At 37.1% G+C, this 26,266-nt stretch overlaps 1 protein-coding gene across 1 annotated transcript in view; it reads left to right on the forward strand.

Moving 5' to 3' along the window:
- The window catches only part of Khdrbs2 (KH RNA binding domain containing, signal transduction associated 2), a 415,186-nt gene that overhangs the window by 242,244 nt on the left and 146,676 nt on the right, over positions 1-26,266 (forward strand). Inside the window, exons 5-6 of the mRNA XM_038343217.1 lie at positions 16,396-16,523; positions 21,510-21,708. Coding sequence (XP_038199145.1) covers positions 16,396-16,523; positions 21,510-21,708 — 327 coding nt within the window. The remainder of the gene's footprint in view (positions 1-16,395; positions 16,524-21,509; positions 21,709-26,266) is intronic.

The following is a 26,266-nucleotide window of genomic DNA, read 5'->3' on the forward strand; positions in this document are numbered from 1 at the left end:
AACCTTAACATGGATGGAGGTAAGAGTTAGTGAAGATGGCATGGTACATTGTTATGCCTGCTATTATCCCGCAATATATTACTAGAGAATCTAACAAGAGGGATCAATCAAATGGGCTTCAGTGTGAACCCAGGTCCTAATGGGAGGTACTAAGGTGGCAGGCATGTAATGCACTGTCACTGAAACATGATGAATGCATTGATTCTGTAATTTGTAAACAGAGCTCTGAATGACCTCTCATTCCTCTGCACTGTTGTTCTGGATACCTGTGTAAAAGAGGATGCACTGGTGTAAAAGAGAAAGTGCTCTTATCTCTCCTCTGCCTGTCTCTCTGTTTCTCTCTTTGTGTTTTTGTTTTCGTAAGCACACATAGGACTAAAATATGAATTTAGTTTTGAAGGAATATTTGTGAATACGTTATCTATGTAGACTGTGGCATCCTGCTCATATTTGCTACATTCTTCAAAGCAGTAATTTATTTTATGAATAATATTTGCTACTGAGTGGTCATGATATAGCACAGGTCTTTACATAGTTGTCATGAGTATCCTAACACATATTTATGATTCCTTCTTATCTCAATTAAATGTTTTTGCATCTGAGGCAATACTCGAATAGCAATGCAGCTGTTATTATGAAAAATATTAAAGTGAAAATCAAGGAAAATATACTTAAATTAAATTCATTAAAATTTATTCCAGAAAGGAGAAATCATACGTCAACAAAAATCATTCTAAAATAAATGAAACTTGACCTCCTGTTATATTTGTGTTTACTCTGACATTAAATTCAGTTAAAGTGAAGATGAAGCTGTAAGTAAAGACGTATGGATGAAGCCGGGCGGTGCTGGCGCACATCTTTAATCCCAGCACTCGGGAGGCAGAGGCAGGCGGATCTCTGTGAGTTGCTGGCCAGCCTGGTCAATAAAGCAAGTTCCAGGACACCCAGGAGTTACACAAAGAAACCCTGTCTCGAAAAACAAAAACAAAACAAAACAAAGATGTATGAACAGTGCAGATGATGGGGACAAGAAAGCCGCACAGTCTGCTTCCTGGAGATTCTTTTTTTGTTTGTTTGTTTAGCCTATAAATTTTTTGAATCTCCACATTTTTATTCTATTGTTTTTTCTTTCTATTGTTTTTTTACCACTCCTATATACACAATTTTTACTAGTAAATATATTATTAATTTTACTTTAGAGACATTTTTTTAAATTAAAAAATCATTCCATCAACATGGTTGGGCAAACATCCTCTGCTGAGGAACACATGTAATGTGAAACAATTGAGTTCTAGGTTTCTGGAAATCCTTGTTCCTAGAAACCATGATTTTGCTTATTTTTCTTCCTGCTTTTTTTCTCATTTTTTATTAAAAATTTCCATTTCCTTCCCTCCTCCTCCTCCTACCCTCCCCTCCCTTCCACCCATACCCCCACTCCCTCCCTCTCCAAGCCAAAGTGTGCTCAATATCAGGGCATGTTTACTTCAAACCTTATGTTTCCCATATACAAAGCACATGCTCTACCTACAAACTAAATTTATTGCCTCTAAGTTTATAAAAAATACCAGCAGCTTTGCAAACAAGGTGATCTTGTGTTGTGTCCATGAAATGTATTCATCTTAGAAATACGCTTTTAAAGAAGAAGATGGTCCCAGGGGTGTGCTGCAGTAATACCACATGCACCGGAGCTTTTGACAGCAATATTTGGCAATACCAGGGAAACCGTGGGAATAATGTGGATACTATAGCTTTGAAGGAAGCGTTTTGACTCTCATTAGAGGTCACAATAAAGGCAAGAGTGCTCCTGTATTTATTTGCTAGGCCAGGAATTAATTTATAAATCTAGCTCCAGAATAAAGGAAGTCTCAGTGGAAGAGTCCTTTTGGTTGGCGTATAACAAGAAGAGAATTTGTGATTTCCAACACGTTATACAAACATGCTCAGGACTTGAATTTTTAGACTACACACACAGAAAACCTCCCAAATATCACAATTGATAAGTAAGGTCATAAGTTCAAGGTACAGCAGGCCAAGGAGAAGTCAGCAAAAAATATTAAGATACATGACTAAGAGAAACCCAGTGACAACATACCTCGCTCTGGAACTACAGAGGAGGAGCAGAGGATTTTATACAGTCTAAAAGAGACTTTAAAACATTAATTTTTAAAATTTCCAAAGTCCAAGTAAATAAAAAGAAGAAATAGGTTTAATAAGTTGAGAAATATGCTATAAAAGATTCAGACATTAAGTTTAGGAAACAAAAAAATCCAATTTAAAGCTAAACGGCTGTAGAATAGGTAAGCAATGCTGATAGAACAAAGCTCAGGATAATGTTGCAATCCCCCAGGAAGCACTTGGTGTGTGTTCTCTCATGAAAGAAAGTTCTGGAAAAGAAAAGTCACTTTCCTGTGTGTCTGTCAAAACTTCAAAGAGGAATCAAGAAAATGAGGCCGCTTATGATGTTAAAATAATCTCATTAATAGTGTTCAAAATTAAGAATTACTTAAGTTTGTTATAGTGTGGGCCATGAAAGAAAAGGAACGTTCTTAAGTGTTGGGAGAAAAAAGTCACTGGACTTACAGAAGTGTCACCAGATAAAAAATGAGAGAGATTGCCTTCTCCAGAACCAACAGAAATGAAAGTCAACTTTCAATTCAACATAAAATTAAATTTAGGCATAAATAATGATGTTTTGTAACTACAAATAGGAAGTTAACCAACTGCAGAACATCACTGAAGAAAACTATGACAACTATATTTCAACCCAGAGATAATTACATAATAGAATGCAAAATACTGAGCATTGACAACGCTGGGGACGCAATGGTAAAATCTAAACAATTGAGTTGAAAAATAATCATAAGACTAGATGGAAAGATCGTTTTAACCCTCTGGAGGAAGATATAGGATGGCAATGAGATGACAAACTAAAAATGGGGCAACAAGAAGAAGTCTGCAGATACCACTGTGGGAGTTCCCTCAAGGTAGGTTGCTTGTTTAAATTATGTAATAGAACATGTTGGCTTTTGAGCCTGTCCTGGAACTAGCTCTTGTAGACCAGGCTGGCCTCAAACTCAAAGAGATCCGCCTGCCTCTGCCTCCCGAGTGCTGGGATTAAAGGCGTGCGCCACCACCGCCCAGCTGTTATTTCTTAATTATACCAATGGGAAAACAGAGAGAGAGAGAGAGAGAGAGAGAGAGAGAGAGAGAGAGAGAGAGAGAGAGAGAGAGAGAGAGAGAGAGAGAGAGAGGAATGAAAGGAACTAACAAATAGAAAACAGGTCTGTGTCATAGAAAGAGGGCTGTTGTTATAGGGCAGTGTGTGGCAATGATGAACTTCAAGAACTCTCTTCAATTTCCCTAAAGAAGACAAGGGTCATTTAATGCTCTATGATGCCCTCAGCCTCCTGTGCATCTGTGTTACCTCACCATTAATCCTCAATGTTGTCTTTTTTTCCATAATATGTCTGAGAGAATTCTTGGATTCTGTGTTAATTTTACTTCAATGTAATTTTCCTAGGCTGTTTTCTCGTCATTGATGACGATGACAGAACATTTGTCAACTTTAACTTTAATATCTTTTAGCTTAATACACATTATAACATCCTTAACCAAATTTTTGTTCATTAAAAAACCTGGCAAAGTTAAATTTCTATTTTGACAAAGAGAGGTATATATGTGGGACTGCACAGTTTATGGTGAATTCTACATCTTCAGTTAGATAGCTATCATTGGACATGTTCCTGTGTAACCTGTGTGAGAAACTGTATAAGGCATGTACTCTAAAATGGTATTTACCAGGGACAATCGTGTATGTTCATATGATGTCTCTCTTTTTATTAGACTAAAGAATTGACAAGTCTATGGTGCTCTCTCATAAGCCTGAAACTGTTGTTCAGTACCAAATAAATGCTCTTATTTTTTCTACTACATTCTAGCATATTTTACCACTACAAACACATATAAAATATTTTTATTGAGTATGTATATTTTGAGTGAATTAGTCATTAACTGGTCTTATTAAAACTTCTTAAAATGATCTTAGCAAAGACTATTTACATTTTACATTTCTATTTGAAATTTCCACTAGTATATTGCTTTTATGTTTGATGTATGTGTCCATCTGTTTCTGGTATGTGGTGAGTGTGTGTGCGTGTGTCTGTGAGTCTCCATGGGTGTGTCTGTATATCTACTCAATCAAAGCATCACAAGGACAGAAATTATTTGCATGAATCATGATCTTTTGCACTTTTAAAGGCATTTTTAAGTGGAATTTTTTGCATCTTCTTTTTTTAACTGTGTTAGAAAACCTATATAAAATGCCAATCCTTTGTTTAAAAAAAAGTCAGATCATCATATAATTTCACAAATGACATTCAGAGGTAAATAGGTCTATAATATTATATTCTAAAATCATTTCATAATACCATATAAGGAACCAGACATTTGCTTAAAAATGATTTTCAGTGAGAATGCATAGCGATGGTCTCTTAGTTAAATTGTCCTTATGTGTTTGTTACATTGCACTATATTTTATCACTACAAACACATATAAAATATTTTATTAAATATACATATTGTAAGTGAATCAATTATTAACTTGTGTTATATATATATATATATATATATATATATATATATATGCATTATCTTCGAGTTCAGGTGTGTTTGGAGGTTTGAGACTGAAAGCAAACAAAACTTCCCCACAACTGTACTAGCCTTCTCCAGACAGTCCACAAGTGAACTTTCCTTAGGGGATGTATTGAATCTATTGTCACTGGCCAATACATTTCAAGAGCCAACCATTGCACAATGTGATGACAAGAAGTTATTTGTTGAGCTTTTTCTGAAAGAATGGTCAGTTATGAGAACCTGGACCTTTACATGTTCATTTATTTTATTTAATGTGGTGCTTTGAATGAACTCGGGGTTTCATACATGCTAAGCAAGTGATTTAACGTGGAGCTGTATCTCTTGCCAACATACTTACTTTCAAATTTTCAAATATGGCTTCACCAAATTGCCTAGACTGCTTGAACTTGCTGTATAGCCTTGAAGTTGCACCCCCTACCCACATCTTCCTTTGTTTCTGCAATTACAGGCTAAATTCCTCTAGATGAGCCCTGGTCCTGTCATAGAGCTGTCTTTATCATTGCCTTTACAAATAGATATGTGGAGTCATTTGATGCTAGATCTAGGGAAATGTTTCAGTCATTGTGTTGTCAGATAAAAATAAAAACAAAAAGTTAATTCTCTGTTCCCAAACTGATGCCTCTAGAAAGGATGGGAGGCTGTCTTCACCTGGTGGGAGAGATGTAAATAAAAGAAGTCACTCTCTCCAGCTTTCTTATAAAAGTCCTAATCTTACCAAGGAAGAAAGCCTCCCCCATTACCTAATCATAGATGGGGCAACTGAGAAAACCCACAGATGGGCATGCTTAAGTTCACAACAGCTTTTTCAAAAAATTTGCAATGAATTGTATACGTCTACTATAATAAGCATATAATAAATGAAGGACCTTGGACTCAACATAGTGTAGGGAACCCTGATGGCTCTTTGGCCTGGAGAGGGAGGGAGTGGGAGTATGGGTGGAGGGGAGGGGAGGGAAAGGGGAGGAGGAGGGGAGGAGATGGAAATTTTTAATAATAAAAAATAAATAAATAAATAAATAATATGGTGGAGAGTGTTGATTGGGTACTTCTGGGACATTTTTTCATTTTTCAATAAACCTACTATGAATGAACAAGGGGAATTAGTAACTCAAAAATCCTCAAAAGTTAGAAAAGTCTTAGGGGATGCTCATATTGTTACTAACTTAAATCATACTAGTAAACATTCTATGAATGGAATGTTCCATGAGATGTCACTGCATATAAATAAGATATTATTATATCATAACACTGAAAATATCAATTAAAAATTTTGTTAGACTTATTAATTTAATTTATTGTATGACTATTGTGTTTGTGTGTATACATACACCATTTTATGGCTGATGCCTGCAGAGGTCAGAAGAGGGAGTTGAATCCTATGAAAAAGGAGTGATTGATATGTGTGAATGCCATGTGGGTAGGAAGAACTGAGCCCAGAGCCTCTGCAAGAGCAAGTACTTTTTCCTCCTTAGGCATCTCTCTTCCCACATAATACAAATTTCTTCACAAGAGATTAGTTTTATCAATGTAGCTTTGAGAGAGCTGTAATGTACTGACTCATTGTACTTGCTCAATAAAAAATTGTGCATTGCTATTTGTTCACACTGCCATAGCAATAATCTGAATCATCTTTCTTTCTCTGAAGACATAATATTGAACATATAACAATGTGGATTAATGAATGGCTAATGCGTACCTGTCAAACAATGACAGGTATTTGCTTCAGCTATTTGCTTTGCCATTTTTAGTGACGACTCCTCTAGCAATTTTCACAATTTAGCCACTAAACTATTTGAGATCTCACATTATTTTAACCCCCATTAAAGATAGTTAGTTAAGTGGCTTAACATAAAGACTTTCAAAGGTTTATTTCGTTTTGTTGGCTTTGTAAGATGAAGCCTTTCTATGTAGCCCAGCTGACTTGAATGCCTGCCCAAGCGATCTCCGTCCTCTGAGTGATGAGATTAAAGGCATAAACCGCCCTGCCTAGTTGTAACAGCCATTTTAACACCACCCTCTATTATGCCTTTGGTTCATCCCATTCATTTCTGACTCTTCTACAGGGTCATCGACATGGAGCTAGGAAAACAGGCTAGTTCAAGGAAAGAAAAGGGATTGTTAAATACAAAGCAATACTGTTTTTCTTGTTCTGGTGTCCATGTCCTCCTTTCATGGCCATGTTCTGCGACCCAGGGCTTCTAGGCAGACTAAAACTGAAGAGTCTACAGCACGCTGGCCTGCTCTGCTCATGGTGGGAGGAAACACGTGACCTGTTCACCTGCTTCTTGAGATTTTCCTCTGTAGCCTTTTAGAGGTTAAACATTATTTCTCTGTACTTATTTTTCCATGACTTTTTTCTTTCTTTTATGGTTGTTGGTTCTTTTGTCAAATGCTTTTATTTTTCAGTTTATGAGATTGTTTATGTTATTTTAATTTATTTCATTATAAATTACTATTTATTAAAAAGTTATGCAACTCTACCTTCCTGGGGGAAAAGCTCATTTCTGGTTGCAACTAATTCAAAAAATTCTTCATCTTTTGCTATTTTCTGGGAGTTTACAATATTTCTTTGTAAGTTCACTAATTAAGACAAGTAAAGTTTTATTTTTAGCTTGTTGGAAAGGTTTTTGAATAATATAATAATTATGACATATTTTCTGAGCATGAATTATTTTAATCATCTATTCTTAAGATATTCTTCAGTGATTTTATTACTTTTGTTTTATTAGTAGTTCAGACACTTCATCTAAATTTTTAATTTAGCAAAAATTTGTTCATAATATTTCTTTATTATATTTTAATGTGTAGAAAAAATGACATAATTTGTTATATTTCACATATTAGAATTCATGTTTTTTAGTTAGTTTATTTATTATCTTTGGTGTTCATTTTAAATAATTTCTGTTTCTATTGCCGTGATATTACTACCTTTTATCCGAGATGTCTATTCTTCTGCAGTTTCATTTTGTGTATTTTTCAATTTTACCTTCTACACCTTTAGTCTGTAGAATTTCATTTTGAGCATTCTCTTCCATATCTACTTAGTTGACGGTTTCATTATATGAAATACAGTTTATAACTGCTGTTTTAGTTGCCTTACAGCTAACGCCAACACTGGTGTCTGTTCTGGAAAAGTTTCAACTCACTGGGAGTTTGTTGTTGTTTTTCTAGCTTCCTTGTTGTAGATCACTCCTCGCTGTCTCTTTGCATTAAAATAAAGTTATCCACTCCATTCAAGTTGAAGGAAAAAACAGTTTTTATGAGCCAGCGGGCTCCCTGGAATGCTTCTGACAACACAGTTTTATCTAATAACACTCTGAGTTCAGGTCTCATCCAGCTCTGCACAGTCGATTTCCCACCTGCCCGCAAATTACTAAACTATCCTTTATTGCTCATTCTGCTGTAATGCGAGCTACTCAAGCCCATTTCTATCATGCCCTAACTCACTTTTTTGTTTCTCCTGCTAGACCTTTTCTGACTCCTTACAATGTCTTTTGATTTGGGCAACATATTGTCCGTTCATTTCCCATTAACTCCAGTCTGTGCATTCAACACTTTTATCTTGGTCATTGCCTGCAGTCTTCCTTTCCTTTCTTTCTAATTGGAAGTGATGATGTACCCAAAGGTGTGCTTCCTAGATGAAGAGGAAGATGCCAGGATATTGAAACAAGAATAAAGTGAAAAATGGATAACTGAATATTGATGGGAAATGTAAGGCATTTAAATACTTTCACCTGCTTGTGACTTGCCTTGCATTCCTCATTTAACCCCTGATGCCATAAATATGGGTATCGATCCTTTATCCTTCATCAAGGTAAAATTGTAAAGATGTATTTGGATTTGCTCATGGTGTACTTTGGACTGCATAAAAGTGAGTTCCTGTGAAGGAGGCTTTATTAGTATCCCATCATGATAATTAGCTGTATTCAGCTAGCACCAGGATTATGCATATAAGAACATATAAGTAACTGTTTCTAGCTGGTTTCTACATAGTAACATACAATAAATGCTCCATCGCATCTTGCTGTGGCTTGGTCACTCAATTTTGTATTACTGCGAACATTCCATTTTCCGCATATACCATTCTTCCATTCGCCATAGATGAAATCTTAGTTCTTAAAACGTTCCAGTGCTCATAAATAAAGGTGCTTTCAAACATCCTTGTGCAGGTTAATGCGAGACCACAGTTTTTGTCTCACTTCAGAGGATAAAAAAAGGCATACTTTCTCCATTCTAAGGGTAGAATAAGTTCAGTTCTGTAGCAAACATGAAATCGTAATGCAAAGTTGTTGTTTTAAATATTCACCAGGAACAGACATTTCCTGGTGTTCCATGGCCTGGTATTCTAAGGCTTTTGTATTTTTCCAAGTTTTAATAGGAATATACTGGTACATTGTTGCTTTGATTTGCAGCTGCCTGGCGGTACATGTTGTCAAGCATTTTTTTAGAGGCTTATTTCCCACTTGTATGTCTTCTTTGCTGAAACGCCATATCCAGCCTTCCACACACGTCCTAACTGCCTGTTTTGGTCTCACTGGTTTTTAAGCATTCTTTGTGTCTTGAACAAAACAGTCCTCTATCAGATATGCTTTTATGATTTGCCATGTATGTGTCTTTTCTTCTCATTCTTTTGAAATCATGATAGGTTCTGTCCTTTAGCCTACATTAATTTTCAAACTGCTTGCAATAACCAAATCATTATTTGCATTAATAATTATGGTACATATAAATTATTTTGTTGAGTTTAGACAGAACTTGATAACTCATCTAATACTAATTTATGAATGAAGATATTATATCCATATTCTAAATAGAGATTAAATATATTGAAATATATTGAAAGTTGCTAGATTTCTAAAACCAGGTACTTTATAAAAAATTTAGAGAAATAATAAGTAATTTGTGATAGCTAGTTCTCTGCCTCCAGAGACCTAACTTCAACTATAAAAGTATCAATAATTTTTAATAAATAAGTGGTAGTATCTAAGTGAGTGGATAAAGTACTTATGTAGCAAGCATAGATTCCCCAGAATATCATTAAGTGACAGACCTTTAAGTTCAGCGCTAGAGACATAGAGAAAGGGAGATCAAAAATCTTCTTTCTTCCTTGGCTAGATAGTGTATTTGAAGCCAGCCTGGGACACATAGACCTTCAATATATTTATATACTATATCCCACTGAGACTAACTAGTATTGCCCGTTTATGCATGGTAGTGGGGTCATCTAGTGGAATGTGGGCAAACTACCAATGACCTCTGCTCCAAAGAAAATTATCCTTCCTCCTCGGGTGGCCATCATCTGCATAGCTCCTTAGCTATAGATTGGATCTCATGAGCTAGTCCCCTTTCACGTCGACATTTTAAGTGTCTAGGTCTTGCAAAAGTTTTTTTTGTTTTTTTTTTTGTTTTTTTTTTTGTTTTTTTTTTTGGTATCCAAAGCTAAACTAAATTTATTCCCACTGTAGCTATGCCCTGTGTCATGTGGCTACAATAGTTTTTCACAGTACTTGTTAATCCCAAAGATGGGAAGAGAAAAGACTACTTACCCAAATTATCCTGGCCAAATTAATTAAAGCAAGCAATTCATTTAAGCAAGCTTTTGTATTTGTGTTCAACAGTTACCTCCCCCTGAGCATTGAACATAAGTTCCGAGGTAGGGGTGCCAAATGGGCGGTTTAGAGGGCAAAATGCGCAGGGTTACAGGAGCAGAGCATAAACTTAAGCTTGTCGTATCACGGTCCTGGTACAAAGACATGACCACAATGTGGTCATAACAGCGTAGTCATAGCAAGGCAGTAATAACAACCTTTTGAAACAAAAGTAGGGTAGCAAGATTGTTATAAACAATTTTGCAAAACAAAGACATGATTGCCATTTCCTAGAACAGAACCATTTGTTGTTAAGATTACAAGTGGGGCATAGTGCAGTTCTTGAGAAACATTTAATTATAATCAGGAATGAGTCTACTTTGTCTTTACAATAAGATGTCTTTTAAATCTAAGATGGATGCAGGCTGGTTCGTCGTATTTCTCCTTGTACTGTGGCTCTTACATTCCTTCTTTCCACCTCTTCTAGGATGTTCCCTGAGACATGCAGCTGAGGAGATTTCTTATAAATGTCCCATTTACTTACCACTAAGTCACTTACTTTCAGCACATTAGAAGTCTCTGCATTAAAAATGAATATTCTCTGACCAAAGCCGAGAGCCCCACAGATGCATGGGTATAAACCTAATATTTAGAAAGGATGCCACTGTGGCCATTAAGCAAAACAATAAGTATAGCTCCCACCTCATACCCAGGGCCTAGTACCTCCCAGCCATAGTATTTTTATTTTTTTTACCATGTTTACCATATCAGAAGAAAAATTCCTCCTGTGGAGCAGGTTTCAAATTCAATAACATTGATTTAGTTAACCAACAACATCTTATAAATATCTATAAATTTTGAAACTGAATTGTAAGCTACAAAACATCAAAATTTAAGGAAAAAATACTTTCGAATTTCCCTTGTCTTCAAAAAGGCTTGAAGCTGTAGGGTTATTGAGAGCAGTCACCCACATCAACCCTGTTTACAAACAGAATTTTTACACATTTTTCTCAAATTATGCTTTCCACTGTGATTTTTCACTTAAGAAGATTTGGAGGCCATTGGATTGTTATTATAGAAAGTGTTTTAAAGTGTTTTCCTTATAAGTAAAAGTTGACTTAAATATGATAAAGGATTAAAACCTATTTTTATTTGAAACTCAATATGGTGCCAAGAAAAAATAAATAATATTCTCATTTATTCTTTAAGAATGTCATATATTTTATTATATCCACCCCCCTACTGAGATTCTCTCCCAACACCCCCCCCCGTCTCTCACCTCTCTTTTCCTTAAAAAATATAATCTTGTTTGCGTTGACCAGCTACACCTGTGGATGGGGCCTGCCTTAAAATGTGGGCAATATATCATGTCACTCCCCTGAAGGAAACTGATCTATTTCTCTCGTCCTGCAGCAATCCAATGCCAATAGCTACTTGGCTATGGGTGGCACCGTGTGTCTGCTTTCCCTCCTTCATGCTGGAATTTTTTATGAATTAGCTAAGAACATTTAATGAGCAAGCTTATATTGATTTTGACTTTAGTTTGTTAAACAGAACTTGGTGTTTGTAGCAGCTCAAATCTGACATCTGCGGCTATATGAATATTAGCATCCTAAATCTATCTTGAAGTGATAGCTTATTTGGTAGACTACCATTAAATTAAAAATCTTACAACAAATATTTGAGTTCTTTGTTGTTCATTTCACAGATCTTTATAGGAAGACCTCATATGTTAGTAGCCAATGTATTATAAAGAAAATAAGAAAAAGAAAATAAGCCATTCTAATAATCCTATAATACATGCATTCAGTCTGTTTAGTTATCATCACAAGTGGTTATGATTTTTGAATAGTTTATAATAATTTTTGTTTTTGTTTTTGTTTTTTTGTTTTTTTCGAGACAGGGTTTCTCTGTAGCTTTGAAGCCTATCCTGGAGCTAGCTCTTGTAGACCAGTATAATAATTTTTGATAACAGTAAAAGATATTTGAAATCAGAAGTTGCCAGCAATAGCAATTCAAGGCTCAGAGTCCAAGCAATCTTGAATTTCTGATATTGTTTTCTTTGATAAATACTATTATAATGTTTTAAATGAACTTAATACAGAATCACTCATTCAGCAGATTCTTAATAAATCTTTATTTACCTTTCCTTGACTATGTCTTGATAATAGTTTTTCTGGTTTCTAGTGTGAGCTGAATAAAGCTCAGTCTGTGCTGGCTCAGTGTAGCTACCTAATCTTTGTCTTATTAAATAATCTCTGCTAGTATTTTTAAAGTTTTCTATCCATTTTGGCTCAGTTATAACTATGATATTGGCTCAGAGCCCACATTTTCCTTTTATTTAGTTTTTACTCTTTTAACACAGGATGGCCTTTAACTCATAGTCCTCTTTCTTTGCTTCGAAGGTACTAGAATTTTGAATTTCAGGCATGTGCCACCATCTGCAATTTCACTTTCTTGTTTATTACTGTGGTTTGTAGAGGTTGATATTTCTTCCATTCTCTTTGTTATAACCTGAAAGGATTAAAATATATGTGTCATTTTTTGTTCACATATTGCTTACATTCTTGTCCTTATTATTTTGTGTGTGTGTGTGTGTGTGTGTGTGTGTGTGTGTGTGTGTGTCGGTGCGCGCGCGCGCGTAAATACATATACAATGGGCTGGTACCATGACAACCATGGGGAGGGAGTGACAATTTGCAGGTGTCAGTCCTCTCCTGCCACCATGTAGATTTCCAGGATTGCTCAGGTTGTCAGGCTTGGCAGCAAATGCCTTTATCCACTGAGGCATCTCATCTGCCCATGGCCACAGTTTTAAATGTGTGGCACCGGGGCCTGCTGAGTCTTAATGGAAAGGATTTGGCAGAAAAATGGTCCCTGACTGAACCCCCAGGTTGCCTATTAACACCTGCCATTACCTGCCATCCAAATGTAAGTTAAATAATCTTCCCAATTTGTATTTTGGCAAAATGCCACCACAGCAGATGGACAAGACTGTATGTAACTGGAAATTAAGCGTATACGTTTAATATGTGGACTGTGCACATAATTCCTTTCTAGGAACAGCCAGACATCCTCCTGCTCCCAGCTTTTTAGTGTGTGTACTGTTTACACCATATGCCAGCACAATGGGAGGGCCTTAACTGAGAGGCAAAAGGGAACGATCATACATTTCATGGAAACTGTTTCAGAGAGTGAATTTATTTCATTCAGAGGAAGCAACATATGCAAAGTATTGTGAGTATATATGAGATTATTTCAAGTAGTATATTTCCAAAACCAATTTTGGTATTTAAAAAAGGTAAAACAGTTTAGAAGTGATAGAAAGAAAGAAGTGTGTTACTTTTCCTACCAGGACACCCTTAAGCTTTTAAATGTCTATTTCTTTTCCTCCTATCTCATCACATTCATGCAAAAAAGCAACGTATTCAGTGCCCCCATAATTCTCTGTACTAATGAAATTGTTCTATTCTCTGTCTCATGTTTGCCTACCTCTATGAGTCTTTCCTAGTTTCCCATTAACTGGTGCAATAAGCAAGTTGTATTTTTTCTTTAAATTCAAAATATTGCATTTTCCAGTTATTGGTAGTGAGTCTAATATTTAGCCTTCTATAGCCATTTTAAAGTAGGAAAATGTCAGTCACACTGATTCAGCAACAGTACAGAGTATGGTGAATGGAACACCTTCCATCAGCACTAATACAAATGAGGTTGTCAAAGCTCTCAGCTCTGTGATTTTAGGAACTCGATTTTGTCAGAATTCTATATTTCCACTTGAGTCCTTGAAGAAGTGAATGCTAAAGTGGATTAAACATGGAGGTATTTTATTAGAGAAAGTGCTCTTGTGACAATGTCGAAATAGTTCTAATAAATAAGGAGGACTCTCCCAGACAATATCTGAAACCAAGGAAAGAGAAATGTGAGTTTCTGGACTTCTTTGATGTGCTGAAGTAAAAATATAAGTTCAGCAATACTGAAAAGGAGTACTAAACATACAGGGATCCAGTGTCTCCTTGGAATAGACTTAATTTAGCATCAGGAGCTGCGAGAAACTCTTAGCAACATGGCCTCGAGGATGTAGTATTTCAGAAGGTAGCAACTGCAGTTCACGGTCAGTTACACTTGTAATTACTTGTCTCCATTCTCTTGGTCACCATAAACCTGGAAGGCAATTAATCTCTTAAAGGGAACATTTCCCGCTAAGTCCATAAGGAATCCGCTTGTATATTGTCAATAGTGGCTTTACTTACATTAAGAATTATTCTTCGTGGTAAAATATTCATCTAACCAAGATTGCTAATCTTTCCTAGTTAATAGAATTTTCCAGAGCAGCAAAATAGCCATGACACTGAGTTAGTGAACTCACACATTAAACAGAGATTCAGTAAATGTCTCAAACTATTTGATACCTAGATATTTTATTCAGGTATACTGAATTCCATCTGAGATGGCACCCGACACAAGAAATAGATGATAGCAGGTAGATCCAACTGTCATCCAGATGTGTGGAGAATGGCTGTTTAAGCTTGCCTCTGAAGCTCAGCTCTCACATCCTATGCTTACAAACCGTTGCTGCTCTTGGAACCCTTAGATCAAATCAACCAAGATCCTTAGTGACTTTGAATACCAGTTTATTATCTTTTACCCTGGGAAAAATAGATTTCTGAGATTTGCAGGTGATGTTTCTGGTCGCTACCTGTTTGACCAGGAAAAGAGAGCTGTGAATGGCTCTCCAACATCTCAGAATGGATGGAAGAAAGGGCAGAGTGACTGGAATCTCCCCACATGGTCTACCTTCCAAAAACTGAGTTAGACCCCTACCTTGTGATATAATTTTTGCCAATGCCAAAACACTCAATTCCAGTACACAAGTGCTTTCCAGTCACTTCAGCTACGTTTTGTACTCAGCATAAAAGTTCCACTCTGCCAATGCCAAGGTTACTAGAACTTCCAGAGGCATGAATCCAGGAGACAAAGAACATGTTGGCAATTTGGCACAAATATCCAACTACTCTGTTTTATATTGTGTCACAAGGATGTGTGTATGTGTGTCTGTCTGTATCTGTGTGTGTATCTGTGTCTTTATCTAAGTATTTCTATGTCTGTATATGTGTGTATGTGTATTAGATGTGGAAATAATTAAAGCTAGCACTATTCATTAAAGGTTAAATCCATCCATAATGTCTCATGCCTACTTTTTAGTTCTTTGTAAATGACTAACTGAAGAATAATGGCAGGTGTGTCACCCAAGCATCTGGTTGTGACTGTAACATTTGATTTACATTGTGACTCCCACTTTACGAGGATAAAACACGTAAGGAAGTTCCTTGATTTGGAAATGTTGCAGGCCTGGTTATTTGGTGGGATTCCAGAATTTCTGTATCTGAAACAAAGCCTAGTGCCGTACATCCTTTTAATGAATTTAAGACAATCTCACCTGTCGTGGGTCTTAGGACTGTCCCCTTTTGGACTGAAGCTCAGGAACTGTTTGAATAGCATATACTCATGCTCTACATATATTCATCCAAGTGCAGTCTATTTTCCATAATATTGATGTTGGCAGTTCTAGCTACAGTACCTTCCAGTGTACTAATACCCTGCTGCTACTTCCCCTCTTCAGATAAACCCTAAAATGATAGTTAAGAGAATTGAATCCAGTGTCTTGAAGAGTACTTTCTTGATGAAAGAATCATCTTCATTTTCACTATGAAATAAGAGGCTGGAAGAAATTTGCACTTTTTTAAGCATCATTTCCGGGGTCTTGTACATAAGAATCAGGAATCAGACAAAGTTGTTTTGTTTCTTTTGTTATACATTAGCCAAGATTGGCCTAGAATCCAGGATGTTCTCATATAGTCCTTGAACTCTTGGGGAGCATCCTTTTCTACCTCGAGCTCTTGAGTATCAGAATCAGCACTTTGAGGCAAGCCACGCAGGTACTCTCTACTCTGGCCCCACAACATTGTTGTCTTGATCTATTTTCCTCAGTTTTGAAACTCTGGTGACAGAACTTGGGGTCCCTCACATGCTAGATAAATGTTCTGTCGCGGAATTGAATCCTCAGTCTTTTTCTTATTGTTTGGACTGTGTGTTTCAGGGCTAAGAAGCCAACATCTGATAATAATTCATCATGCCTATCTTGTTTTCCTTCTAGGACTATAATGATGAAATTCGCCAAGAACAGCTCCGGGAGTTGTCTTACTTAAATGGCTCCGAAGAGTCTGGCCGTGGCCGAGGTCTTAGAGGCAGAGGAATCAGAATTACTCCCATAGCTCCTTCAAGGTACCTGAGTTCTCACTCTTAGTGGATTAACAGCAAATGATGACTTCAGGTGTTTGCTCTATGTCAAAATCCCAAAGAGAACTAAACAATTCCTTAACACTCACATTATAATATGACAGTAAGTCTGGATGCTTAAATAGTACAAAACACAACAGTCTCATCAATACTCACAGCATAACAAAACAGTAAGAATGGATGGATAAATAGCAAAGAAGACATTGGCACACATTAATTCATCACATTTTTTGAACTTGAGATAAGTACTTTTTATAAACTTAGGAACAAAAGTTGGGTGGGACAAGTGTGTTAGCCCACACCTTTAATCCCAGCACTCAAGAGAGTGAGGAAAATGGTTCTCTGTGAGTTCAGTACCAGCCTGATCTCCATGGTGATTTCGAGGCCAGCCATGGAGCTAGTTTCAGAAACAAAACAACAAAGTAAAGAAGAATATTAAAATGTTACCTAAAAAAATAGATACATTCAGACTGCAGAATTCATGAATTTGAAGACTTAACAACTATCCTTACAAAATAAGGTGGGAACCTCAGATTCTCTACTTCCCTGTTCTGTCCCCAGGATTAGATGACAGAGGTTACATGATCTTTTGCTTTTTTAAAACCAGAAAATCTTTGCATAATAGAAAACTGCATATTTTATCCATGCCATATATGGTTCTTGAAGGGATATAATATTATCAGTTGACATATAAATGAATTGAATATATCTCCATTGTGTAAGAAAAAAAGAAGCTCACTATGGCATCACTAAAAGCATAGCTATATAAAGTTCATGCATATATTGGCTTTGCAAAATCCTTGATAATTATTTTTTGTTTTTGTAGGGGTCTGAATAAATTTTTAAGCTTTAAATAGAAAGTATTAATTTGCCAAAAGGCAAAGATGCATGCATACTCTAATACCCAAATCAGAGACGAAACAGCAGAGAACTCAGACTAACATTACTGAACATCTATTTCAGAGGCAGAAAACAAACATCAAAAAGTAAGGCATAGTGGAAAGTCTGGGGTCATAGTATCAAATGCCTTGCAAGGATGCTGTAGCTGTTACTGTCTTGGGTTTTCTTATTCTTACTTCCCCACAAGTTTAACAGCTTTGCCCACCTTGCTGCCCTACACTCTGTCTGGCCTCTTATCAGCTGTCTTAAAGCAGAGTCTTCCCAATCATAGCCCAGAACTAGAAAAACCTGGAGCCAAAATCAACCTTTTGGTTTTAAAAGTTATCACACACAGCACACAAACACACACACACACACACACACACACAACTCACAATCCTCACACACAAGCTGCATAATCCATTTAATCATTTACTTTCTTTTCTGTATAGCTGGCTAATATTTGTAAAGAACAGACTATGAATGTCTCACCTGTCATGATAAAATATAAGACAAGCTAAAGTATTCTGCAGTTTCTGCCCCAAACACTTCAATCATTATCATTACACCACTGTTTTTTCCATTTCATATTTTAAAACCTTGCTTATTTTTCAGAAAAATATTAGGGATTCCAAAACAGAATATTCAGCAGTTAGCTCTATACATGAATCAATGTAGTTTGGGACAATTAAATCTACCTGAAGGAAAAGACCCCAAAATTTTCCAGAGCTTTTTTTCATACTTCATCCCAAAACTAAAAAGTAAACATTTTACTAATTTGCCAGGTCATATCCTTATTGATACAAGATGCAACACTTTACATGAGACAAGTCTTTTATAAAACTTGCATTTCTAGCCTGATTTTTTTATTCCAAAGTAGCATCCTTGCAAATCATCTTAAATAGGTTAATGCTAGAGTCTGAACAATAAAACCTCACAAATTTGTGGTACAGAAATGTTATTTTAACTGTCTTAGCAGTTTAAAAGGTAAACATTAACTATATATTTCATACACCAAACAAAGCAACATTTCTTCAGTATTCCTTGAGAATCTAAGTCCTTAAAATAATTACTTATCTTATTATGATATCGTAAAGGCATCATAGTAATAGAATTTCTTGTATTACTAACATAGGGAACCAGATCTTGATGGAAACTTAAAGGAGAAATGTTTCTCTTGGCTCAGAGTATCTACCAAATTTGAATAGACTTTAATTTTGGTGAATCTTTATTCCAAAGTTTTAATTTGTTTCTTAATCAAATAAATAAAGGAGCATTATTAACATTAAAGGGCAGATTTTGGATGATTTGGAGGACAACATTAGAGGTAACATATAGAACTAGTAGATTTTAAAGGTATGGAACCGTATCTGTAATTTGGAAAGGAGCTCGGAAATTGGCATGATGATGAAGAGGTTGAGCAATTAGCTGTGTTCAAGGCTAAGGAGTGGTGAAAGAGTCTGAATCACAACTGGGAAAACAATGAAGACAAACCAGTGACCTGAGGCTGGCAGAAATGAACAGCACTTGAAATACAGAAAGACAGAATAGAGAAAAGAATAAAAGTCCAAAGAAACATTTTCCAGATAATAGTTCGGAGAAGTCTTAAATATAACTCAGGAGACACAGGGTCATGGGAGCTATAAGAGGAAATTGGTAGGCTGTGGGCTTGGCAGACTCAGCCAAGTGTCTTCCCAGAGTGCTGAAAACAAGAACTAAAGAGATGACATTTGGTTCAGAAATGAACAGGAAGAGAAGATTAAATGCAGAAAATGCTCTTTGAAGAAGTCAGAAACTAAAAGAATAATGCACTGGGGATTTAGCCCTGGACAGTATCCTAAAAGAGATGGTGCATGTTTTAGGTTGAATGGGAGAAGGCAATGGTGTTAATACTGCCAGGAAATGACAGGAAATATAAGAAGGAATGAGATACTCTGGAAGAAGTTTTCCTAAGATTGGGTCTAAGAGTTAGTTGAAGAAGAAATGTAATGAAAAATCAGAATCAATATGAGCATGACATAATTGTAAAGCAGAAATATTATATAGATTTAGAAATCTAGTCACCTCTCAATCCGAAATATATTATTTTAGGTCTAGGTAATTGAAATATTTACCTACCATTATTCATTGACATAGCCAGCACATGTAGTTTATTATCAACACATGTACATTTTAAAAGCATTAAAATGCTAAACTAAATAGGAATTATTACCCTAGTCGTCAGACCTAGGAGTATGTTATTATTGAGGACCAGGCACTTGGAGGCTATATTAGTGACATGTCTCATCATAAGCTAATATTCAACAAGAAGCAACTCAACAGGAAAGAATGGTTATTTGGATCACAGTTTGAAGGGGATACCTTCATCATATTTGGAAAGGCCCTGTGGAAGATGACTCACTGTGATGGAGACCTGTGACAAGGAGAGCTTTGCTCTTTGTGTGTCCACAGATAACTAATTCCTCCAGTAAAGGTCCCCATCCAACAGATTCTAGAACCTGCCAAAACATCACTAAGAGCTGGGCACCATGTGTTCACACATTTTACATGCAGACAACAACTTAGGAGCTCGGTGAAGGTAAATGACACTTAACAGGTATCTTTATGTCATCTGATAACATTAGCTTGTCTTCCCAGCCATTGTACTTGAAACTGGCACTGCAGGTTTGGGTCCTTTATGGACTTGGCTCTTGGCTACTGTTTTGTATAGTCTCTACTCATAAGCTGGGTAAGCCAAGAATTCGTTCCCAACACTCATTTTCTGTTGACCAAGGATTCTGTCCTGCCTAATCCTGCAGCCATTCAGCCCCAAAGAAACATGGAGAGGCCTACATTAATTATAAACTGATTGGCCTATTAACTCAGGCTTCTTATTAACTCTTATAATTTATATTAGCCCATAATTCTTGTCTGTGTCAGCCACGTGGCTTGGTAGTTTTTTCAGCGAGGCAGTCACATCTTGTTTCCTCTGTGTCTGGATGATGGCTGAAAACTGAATCTTTCTTCTTTCCAGAACTCTCCTGTTCTCATTGCCCCGCCTCTACTTCCTGCCTGGTCACCTCACCTATACTTCTTGCCTAGCTACTGGCCAATCAGCATTTTATTAAAGAAGTACAAAAAACAAATCTTTACAGTGTAAAACCATCGTCCCACAACAATTTTCTTCCATAGTGAAAGAGCCAGTTGATGGCTGATCAGAGAGCAGTTTAACCCATGCCTCCATTGATGGCACAGCTGAACTCTATGATCATTGGCATTGCAATGATCATCATTTTTCTCAAAGCTTAGCATTCTTGCTGATAACCATGCTTTCTAGAGGTATACTTTCAGACAATGGAAAATGAAATGACCATGTATTTGTCTAAAGATTTCAGATGAACATCCTTTCTAAATGTTTCAGAATGTCAGAAAAATGGCGGCATCCTTTGCTCTCATGCCTTTGTTCATATCACTTTTTTTTTAATATGGTAGAAAACATTCCTTAGGCCTTCTCATTGCTGAGCACTAATTCAGCAGCCCTGAAGTTACCTAGTGAAAATATGCCAGTGACTTCACTATCTCGGGAGATAATAGTGTGATGCAAAACTCAAGCTACTGTAACTGCACCGTGACATCACTCTGGCCAGAATGTCACATTTTATTGATTTTTTTAAAAAATATGACCACACTGGAGATCACTGTCAACAATTCCCAACATGGAGATAGTTTACACACACACACACACACACACACACACACACACACACACACACACACACGGTCTCACATCTAGCCAACGTACTACATCTCAAAAAATTGTCTGGTTTGTTCTTTTGAAGTCTGGAATATAATCAAGAAAGAACTCAGTTTTCGGTTTCCATTTCTTTTTTCTCCTTTTTAAAATTATATAACTGAAAATATCAAAATATATTTCATGGCTTTCATTAAATCATAATGTTTAAAAAATATGCTTTAATGTGACTCAAAGCACTTTATGTATTATATACTATCTGTCAGAAAGAGAGACCGATTTGTATAGATGCAGTGAACTGAATGAACACATAATTTCTTGTCTTTCTTTGCTTTCATCTATTTGTCTCTTATTTCTCATAGGGGCCGTGGGGGTGCTGTTCCTCCACCACCACCACCTGGACGCGGTGTTCTTGCCCCTCGGGGGACCACTGTTACCCGTGGAGCTCTTCCAGTGCCCCCAATAGCAAGAGGTGTCCCTACACCTCGTTCCAGGGGGACAGCAGCTGTACCAGGATATAGAGCACCCCCACCTCCAGCCCATGAGGCTTATGAAGAATATGTAAGTACCCCCAAGAAATTTGTACTGAGGAAGAATTAAATTTACTGATTCAGAAAGTAAACTCCATTCCATGAAAGTAGAAGGTAATGTCAGTTGCAGGGCACAAATATCATTTACAACAGAAGTTAAGCCATAGATTTACATGTGAACGCTTAGGGAAAAAGATTGCATTTCATCAGTGTTATCAGTGCAGTTCGTATGACGTCAACACCTACTGAGGTGTTCCCATCTTTACAAATTGGGCTTGCTTACAGCACATGGTGAGGTGTTACTAATAGGAGCGGGGTGACTCTAGAGCAACTACACGGGAAAGTCTTCGTCCAGCATGGATGGTGGTTTTCCTGTAGCTCCATAAGTGGGGTCTGTTTCACCATATCATCTCCAGACTGTGTAATCCAGTTCACCACCCCTAAATCCACATGCAATTAGAGCAGAATCGCATACAATTAGCTTAGAGAAGTGAATGGATATTCAGGTAAGTTTCCAATAGCCCTTCTTCCCTTCTTCTATGAGAAAATGTCAGCACGCAGCATATCCAGCTGTGGTTATCTTTGTAATAACAGACACAGTTGATCTTATGAAGATGGTTTTGATTGTCTCAGGGGATAATGCTATGTAGCATGAATCCTCTGTATGTCCAGATCATCTGGTATCTCCTAGAATCCTCTGACCTTGCTAAGAAAAGTCACTGGTCCAGGAGCCACTGTGTTATAGTCTCTCTGTGTCTGCTTCTGCTGTATTAGGAAGCTTGGAAAGCTTGGAAAGGGAGTTTCTTGCTCATGTCCTGTGATTTTGTAATCTCAGGAATCTACCATAATGACCAAACCAGATCATCATGCAATAAAAAAGGGTTGTTGTTGGGGTTGGAAAGATGGTTCAGTAGTAAAGAGCACTTACTGCTCCTGCAGAGGACCTGGGTTTGATTCCTTGAATCCTTGACAGTTTACAAGTCTGTAATTTTGGTTCCATGTGGATCTGATGTTCTCTTCTGGTCTCCAAGGGCACTGTGTCATGCCTATACATATATGCACAAGCATTCATACACATAAAATAAGAATAAATAGATACATTTGAAAGTACATTACAAAAAGTATGTGTGTCTTTAATTCCTCTACTATGCCTGCCCTGTAATCTAAGCATTTATTTCATTCTGCCAACAAATGTCTTCTTCTTAAATCCCTCTGCAAATCGTTGCTCATTAAGTTGAAACCCTTCAATAATAATTGCTCTCATGTGCTGGGTTCTAAAATCATATAAATCATTATACACTATATGCTAGCTAATTACCAGTCAAAGCTTCATCCAAAATAATCATGGTTGGTAGGTTCCACTCAAGAAGATACTAATGCTTAATGCTGGGTGCATGTTTTTGTTTTAACATAAAACACCGACAAATATCTTAAGGACTGAAGGAAGATTAAATAAGGACATTCTAGTAGAACTGACAAAATACATACATGTGTAGTATCTCTCATATACCAGATACTGATGTGTAAAACTTCGACATTAATGGAAAGTCAGAAAACATATCTCAACTTGTAATTAAGCTGACACAAAGTTTAGTCAGGAATCTGACACCTCTTACCTGAGATGGATTATTTACAAAATAAGTCCTTACTACACGGGTGAACTAAAAGATGGTGGGAGATGTGAAAACTTTTCCTGTTTAAAACAGTTTGGAGCCCCACAGTTGTGTGCATTGTCACTATTGTGTGTAGTTGTATGTATTTGTTCAGTCAGGTCATTCAAATATTTAAAGGGAGGGCTTGGTAGTAGAGTAAAGCATTGCTGTGTAAGCTGAGTGTACCTCTCAGGTACACACGTAAAAGCTTGTGTGTATGTGGTACTGCATATCTTTAGCTGAAAAGCTGAGAGGCAGAGCCTGGCAGCTGCTGGTGCTTGCTGACCAGCCACTCTATGTAACAGTAAGCTCCAGATTTAGTGAGAGACCTTGCCTCAAAATTAGCATGAAGAACAATAGAGGATGATACATAAAGTCAACTTCTGTACTCTACATGTTCATCCAAGGATGAGTGAACCCACATATACGTGCATGTATCACACATACACATTCACACACACATACACATGCTCTCCCTCTCTCTCTCTCTCTCTCTCTCTCTCTCTCCCTCTCTCCCCCCCCTCTCTCTCTCACACACACACACCCTCCCCTGCCTCCCCTCCACATCTCCCCATCCACTCCTTCATCTCCATTCAGATAAGATAAGACCTCTGTGGGAATTAACAAAGCACATCACGTCAACCTGAGACAGGATCAAGCTCCTCTCCGCTGCACTAAAGCTGAACAAGGCATCCCACCATAGTGAATAAGCTTAAAAGAACCTGCCCATACATCTGGGACAGGTCCTGGTCCCACTACCAGGGGTCTCACAAAAGACAAAACTAAACAATTGTCACCCACATTCAGAGGACCCAGGTCTGTCCCATGCTGGCTCCCCAACTGTCAGTCCAGAGTCCATGAGCTTTCACAAGCTTGGATCAGCTGTCTCTGTGGGTTTCCCCGTTATGATCTTTACCGTCCCAAACCCCTCACCACCTCCCCTCCCCCCGCTCACATAGTTCCTCCATCTTCTCCTCACCTGAACTTCCAGTGCTTGACCCAGTCCTTGGCTATGGATCTCTGCTTCTATTTCCATAAGTTACTGGACAAAGACTCCATATTACCTAGGTTTTTATATTGGTTCTTCCTAGTTCATGGAGATCATAGCATGACTCCTGAAATACATAAATAAGCCATGCAGGAACACTGTGAGTCATTATAGCATCCCGCTTTGACAAAATGATGGCTTGGAGGGGATGCAGACAGTGAAGATTCTCCGGCAAAGGGACCCTACCGCATTTGGTAATGAGATAGGTGTGGGTGGGCACAGTAAAGAGTTATTTTCCTTTTTGTTTGTTTTTTGTAAAATTTTCATTAAATGAATATTTGTGGATAAAAGAATTGCCTTAACCTAAACCAGGGTGGGAGGACCAAGGTTAGTGGGTGAGAGTTCTGTTTGGGATCCAGCTGAACGAAAGAGACAGAGTGGCATTGCCACAGAGGTACAGTGTGCACTGTGACAGTAAATACTCTTAAACACTTATAGGCATCCACAAGTGCTTATAGTACTGTAAATATTGAATAAAGGCAAACTACAATATAAAATGACATTGTGTTTTTCATAATATCTTTCCATTATGGATTTATTTAATTCACAGATGATTATCATTTTTTGTCTTATATACATCTCACCTTATGTTATTAAAATATAAACTTGGCATGGTCGGAATGTTCTGTGTGGAACTTCAAGAATCCAATAGCAATATGCCATTAGGTCTTGAGGACAGCTTGGACCAAGGATCTACAGAACTGCCAAGAGTCTTCAACTCATCTCTTCTTTGTTTCCTTGTTTTTAAATTTCTCTATCCTAGGTGCTGTGCTCCATGGTATGCAGTTAAAATGTATATAACAATAAACACTATTCAAGGAGTTGTTTAGCAAATACTTCCAAATAATGGCAGAACATTGCCAGGTGATACCCCTTTAAATATATGCACTTTTATGCTGTTTGAAGTTCATCAAATATTTTATTGATGATATTTACCTAATAAATATAATACAATCCATGTACTTATTTTGTTAATCTTTGGTTCTACTCTGAATCAAAACTTCCCACTTCTCTGTACAGATATTCAAGCTACTATCCATTTAATAAATAATGCAAACTATTCATTTAATAGAGATAATATTCCATACTTTACAAAAATGATTCATTTTTTACTAATATCTGCTCATCATTTTTGTTATGTTTAGATATATTTTTAATTCTTAGCACTCATTAAACCATACAAATATTTTGCTGGCTAGTTTATGTCGACTTGGCACAAACTGGAGTCATCTGGGATGCTAGAAAGTCAGTTAAGAAAATAGCCTCCTGCCACCTAGCATGGCCTGTGTTTTCTATAGAGAAACACTGGGTTTTAAAGGGGAAAGTACCAGGTTGGCAGACATCCCAGGGTCTCTACAGTAACATAGCATGGATCACAGGAAAGTTTGGGGACATACGGCTTTTTTGTTTTTATCTCCTAAATCATAAGAAGACCTACCACTGACAATATTTTATAATTATTTTCTGTTAGAAATAATTCACTGGGTACATACAAAGTTTCAGGCGAGTCTGCTGAGCCACTAGTGGCAATCTCTGGAGTACCTAACTGGACTATAGTTAGAGACCACTGCTTTCTGCTCAACTTTCAGACTATTGATTCCCCTGTACTAGGAAGGAAAAACAAAAGTTTAAGTGTCTCAATAGCAAAATAATAGCACCATGCTGAGTTGATAGTGAAAAATCTCAAAGGAATTGTTAACTCTCAGATAAAATTTTGCAGAAAAAAACAGGTTCCCTTTGTTAGAAACCCCAGTGTGAGTCAATTCCCTCTTCACAGGCCTTCTCCTGCTGAGCCCCAGCATTAAGTTTCTGACCACACAAAATGCATGAAGGCAATCAAATCTACTCCTGCAGCTTGCCTGAAAAGACATGACTTACAGTGATTGAAA

This window comes from Arvicola amphibius, chromosome 9, assembly GCF_903992535.2.
Source record: "Arvicola amphibius chromosome 9, mArvAmp1.2, whole genome shotgun sequence".
NCBI classification, from domain to species: domain Eukaryota; kingdom Metazoa; phylum Chordata; class Mammalia; order Rodentia; family Cricetidae; genus Arvicola; species Arvicola amphibius.